General features: G+C 48.1%; 1 protein-coding gene across 2 annotated transcripts in view; it reads right to left on the bottom strand.

Annotated features, from left to right (window-relative positions):
* Nucleotides 1-2,520: 2,520 nt before the first annotated feature.
* ARHGAP31 (Rho GTPase activating protein 31) overlaps nucleotides 2,521-24,641 on the bottom strand; it is a 128,906-nt gene continuing 106,785 nt past the window's right edge. Inside the window, exons 10-12 of one of the 2 annotated variants that reach the window (XM_051819004.2) lie at nucleotides 23,171-23,746; nucleotides 14,506-14,783; nucleotides 2,521-9,360 (exon numbers count right to left, since the gene is read on the bottom strand). In XM_051819004.2, the coding sequence (XP_051674964.2) occupies nucleotides 6,913-9,360; nucleotides 14,506-14,783; nucleotides 23,171-23,746 (3,302 nt within the window). In that variant the 3' untranslated portion in view covers nucleotides 2,521-6,912. The remainder of the gene's footprint in view (nucleotides 9,361-14,505; nucleotides 14,784-23,170; nucleotides 23,747-24,641) is intronic. The other variant, XM_051819005.2, reaches the window with a different exon arrangement.

Raw genomic sequence — 24,641 nt, 5'->3', positions numbered from 1 at the left:
GAGGGGGGTGGTGGTCTTCCATCTGCTGGTTCACTCCCCTAGATGGCTGCAACACCTGGAGCTAAGCTTATCTGAAGCCAGGAGGCCCCTCTGGGTCTCCCATGTGGGTGTAGGGGCCCAAGCATTTGGGCTGTCCTCCATTGCTTTTCAAGCACATAGTAGAGAAGCTGAATCAGAAGTGGAGCAGCCGGGACTTCAACTGGCGTCCATATAGGATGCCAGCACTGCAGGCCAGAGCTTTAACCTGCTGTGCCACAGTGCCAGTCCCAGCTCAATGAATTCTTAAGGACAGAAGTCTGGAATTGTTTAGACACAAGACATCTAATGAAAAACTTAAAAGTCCATGCTTGAGTAAACAGGGATGGGGTGGATCTCCAGTGTGTGGGTGGTGGAAGCAGCCATGTACATAAATGAGGTAGGATGTGAAAAGAAGGAAGGGAAAATTTAGTGAATAACTAAAGGGCAAAGAAGAGGAAACACTGAAGTGATTGAGATCAAGAAAATGGATGACCAAGAAAGGGGAAATAGGGCTTCAAAAAAAAAAAAAAAAAATTGACCATATCAAACATAATAGGTAGTCAAGAGACTGAAAAGTATCAGTTTGGCAATCAGGTCATTTGTGACTTTAGCCAGAGATTTTAGCAGAGCACTGAGGATGGAGGTCAGGTTGCAGTTGGTCCAGAATAGTGAACTGAAATGAAGAAGTAGGAACAGTGATGATGACTCTTCCAAGACTGGTCACGATAACGTGGTACAGGTGGACAGAGTTGAGGAAGCCTTTTGTTTAAGGAAGGAGAGACCTTGGTATATTATATGCGGAGGGAAAGAAGCCCAAAGCCGGAAAGGCTGAAATATAGGGGAGAATAAAGGATGGGAGGAGACTGGAAACACAGGAGCACTGAAAAGAAGGAAAATAATTCCTCTAAACTAGGAGGGAGGCTAGGAAGACACATGCGGATAAGAGGAAGTGATGGCGGGAGGCTGATCATAAACTTGTGCTGGGAGAGACGGTTTTCCTTATTGTGTGTATGGGGACCGGGGGTGGAGTGGATTGCCCAGGACAGGGTTGAAAAGAGCGGAGTGGCCATTGTGGGCTTTGTGAATGAGGCCTCTACTGAGGTGAAGGACCCAAACTGTGTAAAGGCGCTAATACCATAGTTTATGATTTTCTCAGATCCATGCCATAGGCACAGAAAAGGGTAGAGAAGATGGGCAGCAAGAATCCTGGCCCCTTGAGCGAGACTTGCCAAGGAAGTGTGGCTGAAGGACGAGAGGTCCTGGGGAGAACAGTGGAGGAGATGCACCTTGGGGTCTGGAGAGGCGAGGAAAAGAAAGAAGTTGCCGGAGGGGCTGCCTGACAGAGTAGGGGTGGACCAGGCAATGGTAATCTTGCACAAATAGAATGAATAAAGTAGCAAGGATAAGAGAAGTTTCTGAGAAAGGAAAATGAGAATTTAATCACAAAGTCCTGGATTGTGAAACAGTGTGATACATAACAAACTCAAGAAGCAAACGGCCAAAACTGAGTAGAAGCAAAAAACTGTGAGCAATTATGGCAAGGTGTTGGTTTTCCTCCAGAACATTGAAGCCATCTGGGATGATGGTGGGATACAAAGGAGAAGGAAACAGGAAGTTTGGTACCAAACACTAGGAAATTTGAGACATTGACTACATCATGACCACAAAGAACGGTAGAAGTGAAATTGCTGGATCCATAAATTTCAGTAATGATTGTATATGAAATGGAAAGAAGCAATCGTGTAGAAGTGAGAAGAATGTTTTCCGACTCTGTTGAAAGTCTGTGTGTCGTGGGAGAGTGCAGCCTTCTGCAAAAAAAGAGTGTCCTTCCAGGAGTTGTGTTCAAGTCCAGGAAATGACAAGGACAGTGAAGAGACCAAGGTGTGTGTGTGTTCAAGGGGGTGTGATAAAGATAGAATGCCTCCAAAGAAACTAGGAAAGGCTGGGAGTCAGGGGAATGAATGGTATATGTGTGTTATGGGGGGCAGGGTCAGGGGAGTTGGGAGACAAACAGGCATATGACAATCTGGGAGTGTAGGAGAAAAAAGGCCTTCGGGGCACTACTGAAGGAAGATGGGCGCATGGCTGAGTGGTGAGTGTAAGGTTTTAAATAGACTAACATGCTAGCATTGCTGTCTCCTTAGCAAGGGTGTTTTGTACTGCAAGGATCACTTGAGTGGGAACCTGGCTCATACAGGTCTTCCCACGGCCTCCCCCTCTGTATGATCATATGTTCCCGACTAACACAGTTTGTTTTTCCTCCCCCGGAGCATCATTGACATGATCACCAAAATAAAACAGTCCCCCTCACTGGTTCAAATAGTAGGAAAGCTGAGTTCACATCTCTGAGCGTGGCCCCTCGTGACTCCCTAAGCCATGGAGTGCTGAGAAGTAATGAGCCTTTTGCTTTTCATTTTTCATATATATATATATGTACTGGGCAGCTTTGGCACCCTGTGTGAGTGCAATAGTAAGGGTGAAATTGCAAACATATGACAATTATTAATATGTAAAATAACAAGTTTACTAAAGCAGATTTTGCTGTGAGACCAAACGAAGTAACAACAACAGCAACACAAAAATGACATCAAACAGAACTAGAACGATGAGTCTGAAGCATAAAATCTACTTTCCTGATAGGACATGTCCTCCTCTAGCTCAGAGGTCCAGCATAAGCACTGCATTTTACATCATTTATTAGAGTACATTTTTAAAGCATAACAATCTTTTAATTACATTTAAATGTCTCTATGGATAGGCTTAATATTTATTTATACTTTTATAATCAATAGAAAAAACATTTTGATTACATCTTTGGAAACATGTAGAGCTCAAAAAAAAAAAAAAAAAACAGCTGAAATCATGTGGCTTTCTAACAGACTCCTTTGAAAAGTGCTTTACTTGGCAGAATTATAAGCCTGAAAATATTATGGCATTAACTTATTGCAAAGCATTGTTACTCATCCGCAAAACACATGGCTGTGGACTTTTCCTTCACTCTCTTAGAGAATTCTTGCATTTCTCATGCACCTCCAGGTTACTAACGACCTACTCTGTACCCATCCATGTGTGTGGCCCCCAATTTTGCCCTATCTGGACTGGCACCGATCTCCCCCTTCTCTCCGTGCTTGGGAAGGTGTTTGCGCCCTCTTGTGGCCTTATTTTGCTAGGGAAGGTGTTGGTAAAGGAAGATGCGTTCTTTGTCATGCCATACTTTGAGCTGATCTTCCTGTTGGAAGTGTCTAAAATCATACTCCTGGCAACATTTTACTCCAATATTCATGTCAGCAGATAGGGCCCACTTTGGTAGAATGTGACTCTAATCAATCCTGGTGAGAATTAGATCGACCTTAAACTTCTACTCTGATTCCAGACAAAGGAATCAGGTTCCCCAGTCCGTCACACAGGACCCTGCACAAATGATTCTGCCACCCAGTTTCAGTGAAATGTAATTATTATATGCTAAACCTCATCCATGAAGTAAATAGTTTATTGGACCTATGACTTCGTCATCAACAGGAATGAACACGTTTTGTGATAACAGAAGTCTCTTGAATCCCCTCTCAAGTAGTATGGAATGCCAATCCTACCTGGCTCATTGGCAAAGATCCAACAGGACTTCACTGCAAAATCCACTTGGGCCACACAAAATCTCAGAACTACTTACTCTAGCTTCATTGTGGCTCTCTAATTCTTTAGATCTCAACACCTGAGTGTCTCACTGGTCCCCTCTCTTAGATTTCCACTTGTGTTTAAATGGATTAAAGTCAGTAGTCGCTTGCATACCATTAGCAATCCTATTAAAAGATGTTACTTGCTGTTTTTCCCCTCTGCCTTGGTTTGTTAACAATTCTAAAGCTTGTTCTCTCTTGGTTATGGGCTCTCCCATTTATTACCATCCCTCTCCTTTTTACTGGACTAGTCAAGGACTGAGGAATAAGTACCAAGGTACCCAATGCATTGTTACTAAGCTCTTAATAAATATTTGAGGATGATGATGTTTATGTTTTGAATGTCCCCCAAATCTAGAATTCTAACTTGCAGTATATTTTTAGTTTTTAGGACTTATATTAGGCTTACAGTATGTTAATAGGGTTTGCTTCTATTCCAAGTGAAGCGGAGAGTAAAGACCGAATACCCTCTATCTGGTCCACTTTCAAGGAAAAAAAAAAATTGACCCAAGAGGGTTGTTTTGCTAATAAATATAGGATACTATCTTCTTAAGCAGCCATTAACACTAGAGGAAAACACCGGTATATGTACGCATTTCACTTCAGATTCAACATTTAAATCCAGCCCCCCTATTTTGAGGACTGATAGTTGGAAGTTGGATTCTGCAGCCCCTTCTAGAACCTTAGGTAGACCTTGGAATTGGCAGCACCTGTTCTGGTCCTTCCATGGGTGGAAGCAGGCCCTCTGATTCCATCCAGCCATTCTCCGGAGGGTCAGTCTCAAAATGGTGACCAAATTGGTAATTCCAAGGTATCTTGGGAAACACTTGGGGTGGGGGAGATAGGAGTTTTTTTTATGATGGAATGGAATTTTATCAGCGCCAGACTAGCCCCGCCCATAGGAAGTTTATAAATAGGTTTGTGACACTGACCCTCTGGAAGACAGTAAAAGGAATGACAGCCGCCAAGACACTGCTGAGTCAGCTTCCAAGGCTTTCTGGACCTGACCAGCTAGGAAAGTCCAGAGTAGGGGATAGCTCCAGAAGGTGTTGGTGTGTCTCCTCGTGTCATCCGCAGCCCTACACTCCTGAAGGTGAGGCTGTAAATGAAAGGTGTCAGTCTCAAGGAACATGGCAGCCATTTTATAAACCTAATGGGTGCTTCTACCCTTAGAATTATAACCACCTGTTGACCTGTAAATGGTGGCTTCTCAGTCTATCCCCAGATAAAAATATATTCTATAAGTGTTATAAACAAAAATTTAAAATAATTATAAACTAGCTTAAATATCTCATTATTTGGCTCAGAGTTCTGATAGTGAAGCAAAGTGCAGTCTTTCCCTCTCACATTCTAGCTGGGACATGGTCCTTATCAGAGTATAGACACCTCGAGAGCAAGAGCACTGAGACCAACATAAAGTTTATCTGCACATTTTCTGATAAGGCAGGAATGTACTTCTCGAATCTGTGGAGCATGGCCTTTCTCGTCTGTCACCACTACATTTCTTCGCCTTGCTTGCCTTGGGAAAATGCTGTGTTCTAGGACTTTCCTTAGGGATTGACATCTCATTGGCTGTTGGTCCAATGTCTTGCTTACCCAATGAGAATGCAAAACCACTGACCAGAGACCTATTAACAGCTCCTCTTGCTCACACAGTTCTCTATCTGAAGGCAGAAAGCATCAGCTGACTGGCCAGTTACCCTTGTCACAGAAACTGGCTTAAAAGGTATAGAACAAGATTTCAGAACTGGCTATATGCTTAGTAGGAAGACAGGAGGCAATCTGTATCTGATGCAGGACATCAGTTTCCAATTTCTCATTGAAGGAGGAAAGTTCAGCCCAGCCCCACCAGTATTGGCTGTGAGGTTTGCCCAGGGGTACTGCTAGCCCTAAGAGAACTCTCTGCAATGATTGGGCCTCTGGATAGAATTCAACTGAACTTGAACTTGAGAAGGGGTACCTCGTGAAGTCTTCAGTGGGAGCACTGAAATCTACCAGCAGATGTATTAGTTCTTCATCTCTCCAGCTAGAAAGGGAAGAACCATTGAAAGTTCCAAATAACTGCAAGACAATGAAATTGGCTTACTGTTTTTCTGAGAGTACAAACAGGAGAGGGGCAGGTTTGAATGCCTGGGGTGGGTGGGGAGAGAAGATGAGTCACGGAGGAGAGAGGGATGCCTCAAATCTGCTCTTGAGCAATGGAGGGAGAGAGAGCAAGGAAGGGACCCACTGGCTAACATGAAATACATTCTTGAGAAGGGCAGCTCTCACGGAGTGGCAGTGACAGCCACTGTGCCAGGGCTCCTCCCCTCATTCTCTCCTGGCAAGCTGGGCCCAGCCTTGGGTGGAAGAAAAGTGAAGCTGAGCCAGAAACGTTTTCTGCTAATGCCCCACCAATTTCAACTCCAACTTCAGTTCTGCATCTGTGTGAGGCTTTGTCCTGTGACATCCTGTTCTTGGACTCTGATCTAAAGAAAGCAGATGCTCTCACTTCGCTACTGCACACCCCACTGCAGATGCACCTCACCCAGGTAATCCTCAGCTCAGCTTCCACTCTGCCCAGCAGTGGGTTTACAAATCAGAGTTCTGTACAGTGGCGGTTGGAGTCCCAAATTAATAAGCTAGAGCCAGAAGGTCATCTTGGATTGTTCCTGTCTTGAGTTGACACTTGAGGATAGATTCCGATGTTTTGTGCTGATGGATGGAGTCATCCTGGACAGGACTGAAGGGATTTCAAGGAAAGAGCATGATGGGTAATTTCACCCATGGGGGCATCTAGACGCGCCTTTGTTTGCATCTCCAAATCTGCTTCTGTTTGGGATGGTACAAGTATACATGATTTAAACAGCATTAAAGGCCTTCAAACCTCAGTAGCTGACACAGACAGGATTTTTCTGTCTCTCAAAGGACATTAAGACAGCCAGCTCTCAACAGTAATACACAATGGCAATAGGGGAGCAAGCATTCCATCTTCTTCCCTCTCCTAACCTTTCCCATTTGCTCATACAGACTTAGCTACATTTCATCTCTTGGTCCTTTCCTTGACCACTTTTGTGGAAAATGGACTACTTAATAAATGGTCTAAAGGAAGAAAAAAAAAAAAAAAAAAGAGAAGCCAGAGCACAAAATAATCCCCAAACTTGGATAACCTGCACCTAGAAAAGGCAGGTTGGCTTCCAGGTGATTGATGATTTGTGTCCACAAACCAGCAGGTGAACTGATGTCATTCTATCTGCCTGCTACTTCTTCCGTCCAGGATCACGGATCTCCGCTGCGGCTGGTAAAAACAGCTGGTTGAGGTCTCCAGTCTCTGGCCATTCTTAGGGATGGTCATTTTATTCCTAAGTGTAACCCCTTCTGGTGTCACCCACGTGTTTTCTGCCAACTCCCCACAAAGAAGGCCAGGGGAGACTGTCTGGGTAGGACTCCGGATGGGGGACAGCAGGACTTTGGAATCTGTCACTGCGGATGCCGGGGGCAGGTGGTCCATAATGGGGAAAGGTGGGCTGAATAGGATTAGGCTCTGAGGTCTTCCTGGCCTTGACCTGTGGAAAGGCTTAGAACTGCCAGAGGGTCGCTCTATTTTTGATGAAAGAAGGTTGTCCCCAGATGGCTCAGTCTCTGATGTGCGCTTCCTGCATTGCACTGTGGCATCGTGGGTGGAGAGCAGGTTAGGCACGCCTGGGTCTGGCGAAAGCGTGGGTCCCTCGCATATGCAAGACACACTGGCGTCTGCGGGTGTGGACTTGACAGCGCCCAGATCCTGCTTTGGTTTCTCTTCCTTCGGGCTTTCCAGGGAGGAGGGGGGTTCACCTTTGGCAGGGTTGTGAGACAGGCCACGGGGGGAGCTGGGTTCCTCTCGGCTCTTCTCCAGAGGCTGAGCCGCACCCTCTCCGGAGCTCTGGGAGGGCAGCGGCTGTGGGATCTGTGTGTACTGAATCTTGGGTGGGATGACTGGGACTGCCCTGGCCTGGCACATTTTGACCATGAAGGAGGTTCTCACGGCTGACACACTCACAGGAGCTGAGTTACGGCGACCTGTCAGGGCATGGGCGACAAGGTTGAGGTCCTGGGGGTCCTGGGAAGAAATCTTCCAGGGGTCTGCTTTACAGTGAGGTGAGGCCATCCACACGGCCTTTGGCTCTCCCCGCTCCAAGAGCTGCATCCCCGGTGAACTGAAGGAGGCGGCATTCTCAAGCCGGAAGAGGTCAGCTATGGGAAGGGCGGAGTCCAAGTTGAGGGAAGAAGGCCTATTTTTCCCTTTCGGGGGTCCACACTCGGGGCTCTTCAGCTGTAACTTTGGGGAGTGTTCTGCAGGCGGGCTGCTGTCCTGCCCGCTGGGGGAGCTCTCCTTGCTGCTCTCTGGCCTAGAACCACCGCCCTGCTTAGTCTGAGCGTCACTGGGCTCCACCTGTGTTCGCAGCTCCTGGCCCTCTGCTAGGCTGGCGGGGCCGGCTGCTGCCAGTGCAGGTTGAACACTACCACCTCCTGGTCCCTTTTGACTGGGAACAGCCTCTGTCCCTTTCTGGCTAGAAAACTCTCTGAAGGACTTTAGGGCTTTCTCATCCCACCGCAAAATCTCACTCCTGGGTGCCAGGGGCTGCAGAGGGTCAGAATTCCTCTGTGTCTCCAGATTGGCACAACTACTGGAAGAGGGAACCTTGGGAGTCCACTGGCTCTTCCCCGTGCTCTTGCTGTCTAGGGAATGGCTCTGGCGAAGGCTGGGCCTGTGGGAAAGCCTCTTCTCCAGCCGGGGGCCCTGGGGGCCCTGCACCTGCGCCTCCTGCACATCCTTCAGGGTGGGAGAGTGAAGGGGACTTGTCACCCACTGGGGCTCCTCCCAGGGCTCCACCATCTCCAGGCCATGCTGCGCAGAATCGGACATGGTGTCATCTTCATCACAGTCCGAAGGCTCCTGCAGGGAGTGGGCTCCGTCGCCTTCCCCTTGGGTGGCCATCTCAGCCTCCTTTGTCGGGCTTGGCAAAGCAGAGCCCGTTCCCTCGGCGGCGGCAGCAGCATCCTTTGAATGTTGCTGTTCGCTTTGTCTTGGAGCAGCCTCACGTGCTTGGCAGAGGCGAGGGAGCCCAGGGCTGTCTTTGCACTCCAGCTGACCTCGAGAGGGCTTTGTCCCCAGATCCCTGGACGAGGCTTCTCTCTCGGGGCCATCCTTTGCCAGCAGGCCTCCGGGTGCCTCCTCCAGAGGAGTCGGAGGGGGAGGAGCAGGTGGGAGTGGAGGGGACAGGTTCCCTGGGCCTCTCACCTCCGCCTTTGCTTGTGGAGGCGCCATCTCAAATGTCATTATTTCCAGAGGAGCTAGCCTGGCGGGATCTAGACGCACGCCTTGTTCTGGTTTGGATCTCTGGAGGCCACTGGTAGGCTCTGGCGTCTCCCCACTGGCTGCCGTGGAAGCCCCCTGTGTGCTCTCACTGCGTGGGTCCCTTGTCCACTCCTCAGGAGGGGCAGAGGCTGGATCAGAAGTGGGCCCACAAGACAACCCCCGAGGAGGTTCCAAGGAAGCAAAAGGGCCTGCCTTTGATTCAAAACTTGGCTGCGTTGGGCTGATCCTCAGAGCAGGGGCTGGCAACGAGGAGAGCTCCTCCTCCGATTCAATGATTTTCAGCTCCTGTTGAATCTCGGGCCAGATCAGGGCGTGGGCGAGATCGTCTTCATCCTGAGAAACATCAGCAGAGTGACTGCCTTAGCACCAAGGATTTAGGGCAGTAACATCCCTCCCTGTTGACAAGAGGGAGTGAGGGGACCGGGACACTGCCAGCCTGCACGACCTGGGCCAGTGAAAGACCCAACATCAATGATAATCGTGGATGTCTAGGGCTTAGCATATGCCATCAAATACTATCTTCATGTTTAATTTTCCCAACGCCCTCGGAAGAAAATACTACTGTAATTACTCCCATTTTTATAGCTGGAGAGGCCTAAGTGCAAATAGATTAAACAATCTTGCTAACAGGCCGGCGCCGCGGCTCACTAGGCTAATCCTCTGCCTTGCGGCGCCGGCACACCGGGTTCTAGTCCCGGTCAGGGCGCCGGATTCTGTCTCGGTTGCCCCTCTTCCAGGCCAGCTCTCTGCTGTGGCCAGGGAGTGCAGTGGAGGATGGCCCAGGTGCTTGGGCCCTGCACCCCATGGGAGACCAGGAGAAGTACCTGGCTCCTGCCATCGGATCAGCGCGGTGCGCCGGCCACAGCGCGCTGGCCGCGGCGGCCATTGGAGGGTGAACCAACGGCAAAGGAAGACCTTTCTCTCTGTCTCTCTCTCTCACTATCCACTCTGCCTGCCAAAAAAAAAAAAAAAAAAAAAAAAAGAAACAAAAAAACAAAACAAACAAAAAAAACAATCTTGCTAACATGTATAGCAGCAGAGTAGGATTGAGATCCAAGTCCCATCTACACTGGAGCATAAGTGCTTAATGCCTGTGTTCTATGCCTTATAAAACAAACAGAAACCCTGGCCTCATTTAACCTCAGGTTTACCAGAAGGCTCCCAAAAATCAGATTCTCTCAGGAGAACGAAAATGTTAACTCTTATCTGACACTGGCTTTCCAAATAAACAAATGTAGTTTGCTTTCTTATTACCAAAGACATACATGTTCCGCGTGGAAAAACTTTTTGAATACACACTGAAATAAAGGCAGATACAAAGCCTGGTGGTCCTCCCACCCACAAGGAGGCACTGAAAGTGAGACACGTGTTCTTTCCTGGGGTTGTTGAACAGCCTCCTCCTAACCTCCTGCTTGCTGCCTGTGTTTCCCTTCAAGTCCTTCTCGGCTCCTCCCCTTCTCTCCACAAAGGCCAAAGCTGCAGACAGAAAAGGCATGGAGGGAGGCCCGGCTGTTCCTCTCATTTCTTGTCTCAAAGGTCTAACTCTGTCCCAAGGAGCAGCAGTTCAGGGGAGCGCCTCCATCCTGTGGGGGTGCCAGTTTCCGAGAAGACTGCTCTGCTGCTCATGTCCCGTGTCTTCCCACCTGGCTCTAGTCACGTGTTACTTCATGCTGAATTTATATATAAATGTAGGCCCTCTTATTGGCAGTGGACTGTGAGCCCCTTGAGGTCCGGGACTGTGTTTACACAGCTTTGATTCCTCAAGGCCCAAGGGTGCCTGGTACACTGTGAGCTCAACAAAAGGTCTGTTGAGTTGTAATGGATTCTTGGCTTTCTATTGAGTTACTTTAGACAACCCTCAGGACTATGTGGTCAAAAGTAATCTAACTGCATTTATTTGTGTGCATTTCTATTTTCTCTACTATGCTGTGCCCTCCTTCGGAGGAAGGGACAGCCTTTTACTCATTCTTTTTTTATAATTTTTTTAAGGATTTGTTTTTATTTATTTGAAAGGCAGAGTTACAGAGAGAGAGAGGTGGAGACAGGGAGAGAATCTTCCATCTGCTGGTTCACTTCCCAAATGGCTACAACAGCCAGAGCTGGGCCAGGCTGAAACCAGGAGCCAGGAGCTTCTTTGGGGTCTCCCACATGGGTGAAGGGGCCCAAGTACTTGGGCTATCCTCTGTTGCTTTCTCAGGCACATTAGCAGGGAGCTGGATTGGAAGTGGAGCAGCCGGGACTTGAACCGTCACTGGTGTTACAGGGTGTTACTGGTGTTATATGGGACACTGGTGTTATAGGCAGTGGCTATATCCTGCTGTACCATCACACTGGCCCCTTACTCATTCTTTTAAAAAAAGATTTATGTATTTGATGTGAAAGGCAGAGTTACAGGGAGAGAGGGAGAGACAGAAAGAGACCTTCCACTGGTTCACTCCCCAGATGGCCTCATCCAGCCCTGGCTAAAGCCAGGAGCCTGAAACTCCATGCACCCAGGTCTCCCATGTGGGCCATCTGCTGCCTTCCTAGGTGCATTAGCGAGAAGCTGGACCTCAGGTGGGAGCAGCAGTCTCTTGGACCAGCGCTCCGGGATGGGACTGGGCGTCGCGGGAGGTGGCTTAACCGGCTGCACCACAAAGCCGGCCCCACCTTGTACTCATGGTTGACTCTCAGCACAGACACTAATCAAGGAACTGATAAATGTAGATGCCTACATGAACACCTAAACTGCCCCGCCCTCTGCTCTCCTCCGTCTCAGGAAGAGGACTGCAGCGCTCCTCTGTGCTCAGGCCATAAATGCACGTGACGTCTCTGCCTCCTGTGTCTTCCTCACACCACGCCCAGTCCTTCGCCAAGCCCCGTCCTAAACAGCCCTGGAGTCCTTCCACTTCTATTCACATGGCCCCATCTTCCACGTGCTTCACCACGTGCTAGCCTCCTCCTAACGCACCCTTGCCCTGGCTCCTGCCCTCCCCTCACAGAAGAGCCTTATCCTTTAAAGGTAAAATCCCAAACACATCACATGTTGTTCCAGTACCCTTGGTTAGTTAGTCCTCTTCCACGCAGTTCCGGTTGAAGTGGCTCCTGCTTCCCTCTGAACCTCACGTTCTTCAGCCCAGCTACCCCAGCCTTGCTCCCATCGAATGTTCCAGTCTTTCCCACCTCACACTAATGGTACATCATATTCTTTCTGCCTGAGGTCTCTCCTTTCCTGTGCTACTCCTGCTTGTTTCTTCTAGTTAAGATCTCCATCTAAATATCTATTCTTCAGAGAAGCCTTCCCTGAGCCTTGATGCAAACGCCTCCTCCCTCTGACTAGGTTAGGTCCTCCTGCTGTTTTCTCACACAGCACTGCATGCTTCCATGTCACCCTAGGAATTACTCCTCCATTGGCCTTTCCCTACCAGGCTGTCCACTTCCAGAAGGCAGGGACGGTGACGGACTGCTCCCCACAGTGACCCCAATGCTTGGCATACTGCCTCACACAAAGCAGGTTCACAGAATACATTTTTAAAAAAGATTTATTTATTTATTTGAAAGTCAGAGTTACACATAGAGAGGAGAGGCAGAGAGAGAGAGAGAGAGAGAGAGAGAGAGGCCTTCCATCCGCTGGTTCACTCCTCAATTGACCACAACGGCCGGAGTTGTGTCGATCTGAAGCCAGGAGCCAGAGTCTCTTCCGCATCTCCCACATGAGTACAGGGGCCCAAGGACTTGGGCCATAGCAGAGAGCTGGATTGCAAGTAGAGCAGCCTGGACTCGAACTGGTACCCATATGGGATGCCCGTGCTTCAGGCCAAGGCGTTAACCCACGGCGCCACAGCGCTGGCTTCACAGAATACATTTTTAAAATAAGTGTTCCCAAACGAGTGAAGGGAGGCCTGTGTTGTGACACTGCAGGTCAAGCACCACTTCCAACGCCAGCATCCCAAAGCTGAGTGCTAGCTCAGGTCCCTGCTACTCCGCCTCAGCTCCAGCTTCCTGCTCATGTGCCTGAGAAGGCAGCAGGAGATGGCACAAGTGCTGCGCCCCTGCCACTCATGCAGGAGACCAGGATGGAGTTAATTCAGCCTGGCCCAGATTGGGCTGTTGCAGACATTTGGGGAGTAAACCAGCAGATGGAAATTCTCAGTCTCTCTCTCCCTCTCTTTATTGCTTTGCCTTTCAAATAAATAAATCTTTTAAAAATAAACCAATTAGGGGCTGGCGCTGTGGCGCAGTAGGTGAATACTCTGTCTGGCGTGCCAGCGTCCCATATGGGTGCTGGTTCTAGTACCAGCTGCTCCCCTTCCATTCCAGCTCTCAGATGGCCTGGGAAAGCAGAAGATGGCCCAAGTCCTTGGGCCCCTCTACCCACATGGGAGACCCAGAAGAAGCTCCTGGCTTTGGATTGGTGCAACTCCGGCCATTGCGGCCATTTTGGGAGTGAACCAACCGATGAAAGGCCTTTCTCTCTGTCTCTCTTCTCACTGTCTGTAACTCTACTTCTCAAACAAACAAATAAAATCTTAAACAAATAAACAAATGAATTAACTGATGTCTTTACTTGTTCCTTTGACTCCATCTTGGCACTTCTGCCAGCACTAACTTTATCTTCCATCTGACTTGTCAAAGCAACACCATTCATACTTGGGCCCTCCTCATGAGAACCTCTGCACCCTTCTCCTTCAACAAATGGAAAAACATCTCATAGGAACCCTGGCTCAGCCCACCTGGGGCCACCAGTGGCACCCCAGCTCTGCCCTAACTCGCAGCACCTGGAGCTTTGTGCATCCAGGAAAGCAATTCCCTGGAAACAAGTTTAAAAGACAGTGAGTTTCCTTTTTGCTATGTGGCATACTCCTCTGGCCACAGAGCTGCCTCCCAAATTCAAGGCTTTTTCCTAGGGGTCCCTGGGAGATCTTTCCACACTTTCTCTAAGGACATTCATCAAAACCTTCTTGGGAAATTCAATCTCTTTAAAAAAAAAAAAAAAAAGCAGGCAAAATTCAATCAGTTCTGCAATCAATCATCTCTAGCTTTTCCAGAATCTGCAAAGGGACAGAATGGAGCCTGGAAATATCTAGAGTTTTAGAAACTAGCAAGGACAGCTGCCCATCAAGCATGCCTGGAAGAAGAGAGCCAGCCCCCATGTGTGATCACTGTATTTGGGACTGGGATATGGCATCAGGTTGGGTCCTGTTTCTGGGAGGGAAGTCCTTACATCCCAAGGACATGTTTATGGTGACCTCAGGTCAGAAGTACTGAGATGTGTCTGTCCTAGGGAATCTGGCCTGGATGGCTCCTTCCCATCACTGCAGAACCTCCATCAAGTCCACTGCCAAGAAATCCCAGGCCAGACTCAAAGCTTGTCTCTTCAATTATTTGGGGCAGAAATTCTTCAAAACAATTTAAAAAACAAAATTTTTACGTTACACCAGGAGCCCTTGGGAAGAAAAGAACTCTACCTGGCTGGAGCAGGCACAGCATTCCCCTTACCATCTCGTGGAGAAACACGGCTTCAGCCCTGGCTCTGGGGCTCTCCGGCCGAGCGCTCGGCTCCCTCCAGCCAGCCTCCTGGGTGTCCTCCACCACCTTCTCTGCATTTGGTCCCTTCTCTGGTTCCCTTGAATGTTGAGAGCCCAGCAAGATTTCCAAGGTCTTCTCCTCCAGCTGGGGGCTTAGCTCCAGGGAAGGGCCTTGGCCGCACTCCAGTGTCGCTGCAGCTTCAGCCACTGCCTTGGCATCCTCGAGAGCCGCCTTCTTGGGGACGGCTGCTGCAATGAGGGTGTTACCAGTTAGAGAGGCTTCGTGCCAGCATAGTGGCTGTCCTGCCCCAGGTCCTGCCTCACAGGGTAGAGGGAGCTCTCCAACTCCCTGCCTCCTGCATTCTTCACCCTTCTCACCCGGGGTTAGATCCCACAGTCAGACCATCAGATCCGGAGGGACCTGGAAGATCCCTCCAAGTGGTTCTCACCTAGGGGGCTATTTTGTTCCTTCTTCTCCCTTCCCCAGGGGACGCTGGCAGTGTCTGGAGACATTTGAGGTTGTTATAACAAGGGGGCTGGGAGTGCTGGCAGAAGCACCACCCCACAATGCCCAGGGTGCCTTCCCCCCACCCCCAAGACAAAGGATTACCCAGGCCGAAGTCTCAACAGTGCTGGAGTTGAGAAACCCAGCTCCAGCCCAGCCTTTCATTTCATAAAGAGGTAGGCCCTGAGGACTCAAACTTAGGCCAAGCGTCACAAAAATACGTTATTCACACCAGTCTCGTGAATGACTTGTTCTTGTGTGACTCTTCCAAGGGTTATCTCTAGTCCACGTGCATATACCTTCCCAAAGTGAGTCAGCTGGTCTGAAACACCTACTGAGCTCAGGGAGAGAGAGGCAGGCCTCAGGCAGGGCCTCTAAAGCCTCACAGGCAGGAAGGCCTCACGTCACTGCATAATGTTGTTTTCCACATGTGTAATAAAGACCTAGTAAAGTACCTAGAACACTGAATGGCACACAGCAGAACCTCAATCAATATTATTTACAGCGGGATTAAAAGAAACTGCATCGCATTAGAATTTCTCAATGAATCCTGTGGTCTTGGCTCAATAATAAATGCTTTTGGGGGGACCAATGTGAGGATAAGGTAAATAATGGTGGCAAAGCACACAGCACAGTACAAACTCAGAAGAGCTTGTTGGTTAAGGACAAACTCTGTGTTCACCGCACTGATCTCACTCCTCAGCATCTCACCGCAAAGCCGCCCTTGGAACAATCAGTCCTACTGACAGCATCCTGATGTCTGAACTAACAGTGATCAGAATTGGCAAAAGTACTCTTTTGTTCTGCCTATAGCCCAGTAACTTGAGTTCCTGAAATTTAAATTTTACCTTTTAATATGTAAAACATTTTCAGAGTTCAAAAGCTAAAACTATATAAAAAGGGATCCTTGGAGTTTTGCTTTCATTCATGTCACATCTACCCTGCCCCACACTCCCACTGTCCCCTCTAGTGTCCCCTTTTATTCATCTCTGATTTATCCTGCCATAGTTTATTTTTTGCATATTTAAACAATACTTGCACATGTATATTTTTATTTCCTATACTTATTATATAAAATATAGCACAGGAAATACATGGTATCTGTTGTTCTTTACTGTGACTTGTGACTTGTTACACTTCACACAGGTATCTTGAAGACCATGCCATAATAATATTCAGGGAGACTGAGTGTTCTTTAGGATGTGGCCTAGTTTAGGTTGTCTTCAGAACAGAGCCTGAAACAAGGTCCTGGCAGAAGGTAGCTTATTTGGAAGATGGTTCCAGGAAAGAAGAGAGAAGGTGAGACAAGGCGGGAGGAAAAGTCAGCGGAGTATGCCACTGAGCCGGTTAGCACTCTGAGCAACTGGGACTCAATCCTGCTGACCACAGTGCTGTACTCCACTGTGGTCCCGCCAAAGGGAGGGAGGCCAGGTCATTTATCCACTGACCCCTTGCTCATAGTAGTTGAGGGATGCCCCCGGTAATTCTCCATCCTTCTGGGTTGTCCCAAGCAAAGGGTGAGCAAGATCCTCCCTTCAAAAAAAAAAACAAAAAAAAAACCAAACAACCCTGAGGCAGAAAGCCAGAAACACAAGGCAAGCAAGACACAGGACACCTTCCCAACAAGAAACAGTCAGCTCCCCAGAGGCATAAGGGATGGCAGAACGTGACGCAGTGCCCACCCCGCCATGAATTCTCCAGGACTCGGTTGTGTGCATGTGTCCCAGTTATTGCACCAGTGTCCTAAAGATGGGCGTTGGGGTGGCTTCCAGTCACTTGGTATTCCAAATGGTGCTGTCATAGGCATGTATCATTTTCGAATTGTACAGCTATTTATTTAGAATGAACTCTTGAAAATGAAACTTCTGAGTGAAAAAATAAATACATAAGTCACTTTTTAAAAGATACTTTCAGTTACCACAAATCAGGGAAAACATATGGTATTTGTCTTTTTTGAGACTGGCTTTTTTAGCTAAATATAATGGTCTTCAGTTGCATCCATTTTGTTGTGAAAGACAGGATTAGGATTTCATTCTTTTTTTTTTTTTTTTTTACTTTTTATGGCTGAGGAGTAGTCTATCATGTACATATATCATAATTTCTTTATCTGGTCATCATATGTTTTCCTTGTTTTGTGGTAACTAATATACAGAGTACAAAAAAGTAATGTATATGAATAAAAAAAGATTTTAAAGGAACTTGAGAAAAGAGTTTTAAAAGAACTTAAAATTTATCATTGAAGTTGAGGAGTATGTATATTTTGTACAGTCTGACTGAATATCTCTTTTAAGCTAATAATTTTGGCAGAGATATCAGCTATGATAATTAACTTTAAATAGATGCTACTTATTCTAAGCCATGGCATATATTTTCAAAGTTGTTTTATCTTATAAGTGAATTTAATCGGCTAGGAACCGGTCAGAGATCCACATAAGAAAACTTGGTGGGTGATTATTGTCAATGGCGAGAGCTTATTTTCTATGTGTGTGTGTAAACAATGAACAGATTCCAACTTTATTCTTTACACTTGTTTTAAAAATAAATTCAAATGTATTTGCTGGAAGTTTTTTGTTTGTATTAAAGCTTACTTTGAAAGTTCCAAAAAAAAAGAGATACTTTTAAATAATCTACTAAAGATCTATTCCTTGAATGAATTTTCCAGCCTCTCTTTTGTAGAGCTCAGGATATTTTGTCCATTGTAACCATTAAAGTGGACTTATGAGAAGAGGGGAGAAAGGGTCTGCACTAAACATGAGCTTGTTCCTGTCACACTATTGCTGGAAGCCCTCAGTGGCTCCCTACTGCCTCCATTACGGTATGCAAGGCCTCTGCACTCTGCACCAGCCACATGTCTGCTCATTCCTACCCCACCCCCATGGACTTGAACTCCTCTGCTCTGGTCCTCTCTGGGATTCCACTGGTCCACTTTTCAAGACATAAATCTAACAACACCTCTTTAGAGCCTTTCTAAGCGATCTCTCCCTCTCCTACCTCCTGCAGCAGTGTTATTACCCATGAAAGGCAAAGTCACACACACACACACTCACACACACAGAGAGGGAGAGAGAGAGAGAGAGAGAGAGAGAGGTCTTCCAATCCTCAAATGCCAGATGCTGCAACAGCCAGGGCTGGGCCAGCCTAAAGGCAGGAGCCCGGAATTCCATCTGGTTCTCCACTTGGGAGGCAGAAGCAGCATCTGCTGCCTTCCCAGGAGCATCAGCAGGAGGCTGGATCAGAAGCAGAGGAGCCAGGACTTGAACTGGTGCTCCAGTATGGGAGGTGAGCATGCCAAGCGGCCACTTAGCCTGCTGCACTGTGACGCCTGGCCCAGCTCACCATTATCTTTACATGTGTTCATGGCTTCCATTCCCGGGAAAGTTCTTCAGGGTTAAGGCAGTATCTCTTCCTAGAAATTACCTGCCAAGGGCCTATGAGCCCAAGAAATCTTTGTTAATTGACAGATTTGACAGATACGTCTAAGCTCTAAGTCTCTAGGGATGGGCGCTGTGTTAAGCTGCCACTGCCTGCAGTGCTGCCATCCCATATGGGTCCTGGTTCAAGTCCCGGCTGCTCCACTTCTAATACAGCTACCTGCTAATGTGCCTGAGAAAGCAGTGGAAGACGGCCTAAGTCCTTGGGCCCCTGCATCCATGTGGGAGACCTGGAAGTAGCTCCTGGCTCCTGGATTCGGATTGGCTCAGCACTAGCTGTTGCAGCCATTTGGGGAGTGAACCAGCAGATGGAAAATCTCTCTCTCTGACTCTCCCTCTCCCTCTCTCTTTCTGTAACTCTGCCTTTCAAATAAATAAATTAATTAAATACACACACACACAATATCTATAGCTCAACAGGGAAGGGCCTTGTCAGGTTCCTATTTGGGAACACATTATTTACAAAGTACATGAACAAAGAGGCAGAGATCGCTGCTAATTGCCCCCCAAGATCCACTCCCTTTATTAAGAACTGGAATTTCTCCCACTCCCCAAGTTTTAGCTGCATGTGTGGCTGTCCAGTTAGTGACAATTCTCGCCCTCTTGGAGGCACGTGTGGCTTCATGAAATGAGTTTTGGCAGATGGAATGGAGAAGTGATGTGCACAACTCCAGGGCTGCACCCTTGAGTGGAATTTGTGTGACTTCCTCCTCTTCTGACCTTCCCATAGGCGGGAATGCGGATACTGGGGTGTAGGGCTCACGTTGACCATGCAGACAAGGACAACACCTCTGGAGATACGGAAAGAGCCTGTGACCCCCGATGATCACTTACCTCTGGGCCTGTACCTTCTACATAAGGTAGAAATAAACTTCTATTTCACTTGAGCCACTGTGCTTTGGGTTTTCAGTGTTACAGCAGCTTAGCCTACACTTCATTTAATAGAACCATGGGTTTATGAGATGGGCTTGCTCTTGGTTAAAAAAAAAAAAAAGGCCCAAACAAGTTTTTGTAGAATAATTTTTCTTTTCTTTCTTTCTTTCTTTTTTTTTTTTTTTTTTTTTTTGACAGGCAGAGTGGACAGTGAGAGAGAGACAGAGAGAAAGGTCTTCCTTTTGCCATTGGTTCACCCTCCAACGGCCGCCTTTTGCCATTGGTTCACCCTCCAACGGCCGCCCCGGGTGGTGCGCTGCAGCCTGCGCACTGCGCTGATCCGAAGGCAGGAGCCAGGTGCTTCTCCTGGTCTCCCATGGGGTGCAGGGCCCAAGCACTTGGGCCATCCTCCACTGCACTCCCTGGCCACAGCAGAGAGCTGGCCTGGAAGAGAGGCAACCGGGACAGAATCCGGTGCCCCGACCGGGACTAGAACCCGGTGTGCCGGCGCCACAAGGCGGAGGATTAGCCTAGTGAGCCACGGCACCAGCCCTGTAGAATAATTTTTCATATGCACCAAAAGATAACTATTTAAGATAACTGTATTATAAATTATTCAGCCAAAAAAAAAGGCAACTCCTAACACCTCTAGGGAAATTCTGGATTTTTGTTTCTCAGGTTTCCTTAAAGCTGAATGGTTACACTGATCTTCCTCTAATAAACATTTCTAGAAGGGATTCAGAAAGCTGTGCTTTTAACCCATAATCTCTTCCTTCACTTTCCGAAGAATCAAGTCCCCCTCCTCATCCCCTGAAGATGAGGTCAGCAGATCATAGCCTTGGGTAAGGTAAGTCAGATAATCAGTTATTATGATTACCTTGATTACTTTTTTTTCATTTGGAGCAATCAGTGATCTATTATCAGCACTTTTATTAAAGTGTAATATTTACTTGATATCTCTGACCCCTTGGGTCATATTGGAATTTCACCTAAATTGGCCAAAGTGGGAGAATTGGTTTGAGCAGAGTAAGTAAAAAATTTTAATTAGGTAACTTGGAAAATTGCCTCTTGTTTTACTCATTGTTATGGCACAAAAGAAAGAAAAATATCCTGTCTCTGAAGGTGAAGTTCTCCATTTGGAGTACTCATGGAAGGAGATAAGAAGTTTAAGTTAACATAACCCCAGAGAGAGGGGTGAGGGACTCTATTGTCCCTGAGCTGCTGAGGTCTCCCTTTTGCCCTGGTCCTAGATCTACTTGGCTGCCTCTCATGAGGTCCCTCATTCTGCACCCACCATCCACTAATCACAGGCAGAAGAGCAGGCTGGAGTTTCCATTAGTGTCTTTTCCAGACCAATTTAAAACAGCTTGGGTAATCCAATTTACAGAGAGAAAGAATGAGGAAGAAAAGATAATAGACCAGGGCTGGTGGCACAGTGGGTTAAGCCACCACTTGCAATACTGGCATCCCATAACAAAGTGCTGGCTCAGGTCTGGCTGCTCTGCTTCTGATCCAGCTCCCTGCTAATGTGCCTTGAAAGGCAGTGGAGGATGGCCCAAGTGCTGGGGCACCTGCCACCCATGTGGGAGACCTGGATAGAATTTCCTCTCTGGCTCCTGGCTTCAGCCTGGCCCAGCCCTGGTTGTCGTGGCTATTTGGGGAATGAACCAGCAGATGAAAGATCTCTGTCTCTCTGTGTATCACTCTGCCTTTCAAATAAACAAACAAAATAAATCTTTAAAAATAGAGAGAGAGCTAACAGACCCTCACTGAAATAGCCCTTAGGGCCCAGGTGCCTTCCCTTTGGAGAGGGTAACCAATGCCACAAAAGCTTTAACACTTTGATCCTTGAAGATCTCCCTTCCTCCCCTATCACTCATCCTGTTCCACTCACAGCAGCCCATGGATCATCCTCCAGACAAAGCACCAACTGACGCTCTGACCTGTTTTTCTCATCTTCCCCCATCCTGAGAAGAAGAGGGCTAACAATTACTGAGCACTGCCCTGAGCCAGGTCATGGGCAGGTACTTTATGAAGCCTCCTATTCAGATCCCACACAGCCCCTGGGGCGAGTTTCCCAGAAGGTCTCAACCAATCATCCTCTGTCACACAGCCACAATGCTATAAACCTGGGATCTGAATTAGCATGGCTGGGGTCCAGACTCGACAGACTTCCCACAATATTCAGCTGCCTCTCAGCCCAGAGGCCCTTTCTCAAATCTTCTGCATGAGGAATGCTGCTCATTAATGAGGGCCCAGCCTGAATGTCCCCTCTTCTGAGAAGTCTTCCCGGAATCCTCCTGAGAGGACTGCCTCTCCTTCGAACCCTTCTACTCCTTTCTGAACACCTCTTTCAGGACACTGCGTACCAGAGTCTTCCCTCGTTCCACAAAGAGGGGGAAGGGTCTTATGCTCTTTCCACGGTTTCTCCTTCTAGTTTGGAGCTCCCTGGTGGGAAAGGATTATGTCTTAATCTTCGTAACTCCACAGCCCACAGTAAATACATGAGGGAGCATGGTTACCAGCATGGACTGTTTAGCCTGGATTCAATCCTAGCTTTTCCACTTTCTTGCTGTGAGTCATTGGGAAAATTCCTTATTTCTCTCTAAGCAAATGAAGATAACAGTAACTATCCATATCTCACAGGGTGGTGTGAGGAGAAATGAGATGTTATACGTAGAACACTTGCTGGTATGCCTGACAACATTATAGGTGTAGGAAGAAGACAGCTAATATTAATTGAAACAGAAGCATTCCTAAACCACAGTGAGCATTTGTGGGTTTGACTGCCAACTATCCTTTCCTCGGGGTTTTCTGTGGCTCACATGGGGCTGTTGATCAAAGAAACCCTGCTCACTTCAGAGGTAGCCCAGACACTCAAGCCTGGCCCGTGTTAGAACTCTGTTAGGTCAGCAACAGTGATTGGTTCAAAGCTGGTCATCTGATCCAAAAAGGGCCAATCAGAGTCCTACCTGCATCCTGCTATAAGGACACTGGGAGAAAGGTGCTCGTTCTCATTGCTGGTGTTGCTAGCTAGCCCTGTGCTCTGCAGATTTAAGATAGAAACAAAGGATGGATAGATGAACAGAATATTAGTCTGGATGAGCTGCAGCTCCTCATTGCCTTCTGTGAGCTTTTCCTCCTGCCTTCTTATGATGTGAATACAACAGTAAGCAATACTTTATTGGATATTTATTTTTATTAGATACTGCCCTGAAAGTTTTACATGTGCTAACTAATTTTTTTTTTTTTAGAAATTTTATTTATCTGAAAGAGAGAAAGAGAGTGAGAGCATGAACTTCCACCTGCTGATTCACTCCTCAAATGCCCCCAACAGTCAGGGCTGGCCAAGTGGAGACCAGAAGCCTGAAAGTCAATCTGGGTCTTCCACGTGGGCAGCAGGGAGCCAAGCACCTGCACCATCACCCACTGCTTCCCACGCACATTAACAGGAAGCTGGAATCAGAAGCAGAGCCATAACTCAAACTCAGGCATTTCAACATGGAATGCGGGCATCCTAAGCAGTGTCTTATCCACTGCACCAAATGCCCTCCCTAACCAATTTAATATTTACAACCTTAATGAAGGAGGCACAGTTATTAACATCACTGTTTGCATGTTGCAGGTTAAGAAGCTAAGGTGCAGAGTAGTCTCATTACCTGCTGAGGTTCACACAGTGGGAAAACTGAGCCTAGGTTTGCACCCAGGCAGTCTGGACTTAGAGCCCACAGTCTTAACCACTTCACTATACTGCCCTGAGAACCCTATTTAAGGAGGTTTAAGTCTGATCTGTATCATTCGCCATGGAAAAAGCTCCCCTACTTTACCTGGAGAAGACTCAGCTCCCAGAGGCTTCTCCTCTTCGGGCCAGCCTCCTCCCTCTGACCCCTGGAAAGAAAACTCCTCCAGGCTGGAAAGGGACTGCAGCTCCTTTGGGGGTGTCCTGCAGGGGGTGCTGTTGGTGCTGATGACAGCTGACACGCGGAGTGGCACGGACACGGCGAAGGGCTCGGAGATGTTCAGCGCCTTGCGCTGGTGGCGTGGTGAGGGCTCCATCTGGAAGAGGCTGCTGGTGAAAACGGACTTGCTGGGGCTGTCGTTTGAGGTGTAGAACATACCCAGCATCTTTGGGGCCGTTTGCTCGCTCTCAGGATCCTCGGCAGGCCGGAACACCTTCAGCTGCTCCGGCGGGGGCCGGGCCTGCGCACCCTGGAGTTGGCTTCGGTCACTGCCCACGTCAACGCCTCCCTCTGCCCCTGCCAGCATCCCCTCGTGGCCCCATTCGCCCTCCTGCTTGCTGAGGTCGCATGAACTACCAGTGCTGGTCCCATGCATTTTCGTTGCTGGAATGAAAAATCCACCCGTGGTGACTGTTCGATTGAAATTTCCTTTGGTTTCTTTTCCTAGGGAGAGAGAACAAACACATGATCGATCAGCAGCCTGGGTACACACACAACTGTGCAGCCTTCCAGGAAGGGCAGGCACGTGAGAACTTAACGCTGGAAAGGTATAGCATTGGCATAAGGCCATTGCTGTCCTGGTACAGAAACATACACGCCATTTGAATGACAAGGGAGAAAGCACTTTCTCATATGCACAAAACACTGGCGTCAGTCCTTTGATAGGCCCAAGTTGCCGCAGGCCTAAAATTCTTAAGACTACCCTATCGGTGGCTGGCGCCGCGGCTCACTAGGCTAATCCTCCGCCTTGCGGCGCCGGCACACCGGGTTCTAGTCCCGGTCGAGGCGCCGGATTCTGTCCCGGTTGCCCCTCTTCCAGGCCAGCTCTCTGCTGTGGCCAGGGAGTGCAGTGGAGGATGGCCCAAGTGCTTGGGCCCTGCACCCCATGGGAGACCAGGATAAGTACCTGGCTCCTGCCATCGGATCAGCGCGGTGCGCCGCCCGCATTGTGCCAGTCGCATTGCGCCAGCCGTGGAGACCAAAGTCTCTCTCTCTCTCTCGCTCTCACTGTCCAGATAATGCCCATGAAAACACCTAAATTCAAGCCACATATCCATCTAAGCTTAAAATTAAGAGGCATAGACCAATACTGGGCTTTTCTTTCTGACCAAGGAGGAAGCATCTTCTGTCTTAGTTTTCAGGTGTTGACTTTTTATCACGTTCACGTTTGAATGAAATGTTGCTATGCTCTATAGCTGTGGCTAGAGAAAGGCTGTGTTAGAGCTATGTGAACCCCTTGAGTTTGGGAAGGCTCAAGGAGAGATGGGGTGATCGTGTGGGATCATGTCTACAGACGAGCAACCATGGGAGCTTACAAAGGCAAGTCTGGTGTGAGCTC

The sequence above is a fragment of the Oryctolagus cuniculus genome, chromosome 4 (assembly GCF_051225735.1).
Source record: "Oryctolagus cuniculus isolate XC-2025 breed Fujian yellow rabbit chromosome 4, ASM5122573v1, whole genome shotgun sequence".
Lineage (NCBI taxonomy): Eukaryota > Metazoa > Chordata > Mammalia > Lagomorpha > Leporidae > Oryctolagus > Oryctolagus cuniculus.
Note: the sequence above shows the minus strand (reverse complement) of the source record. Positions and strands in the feature narration are given on the sequence as shown.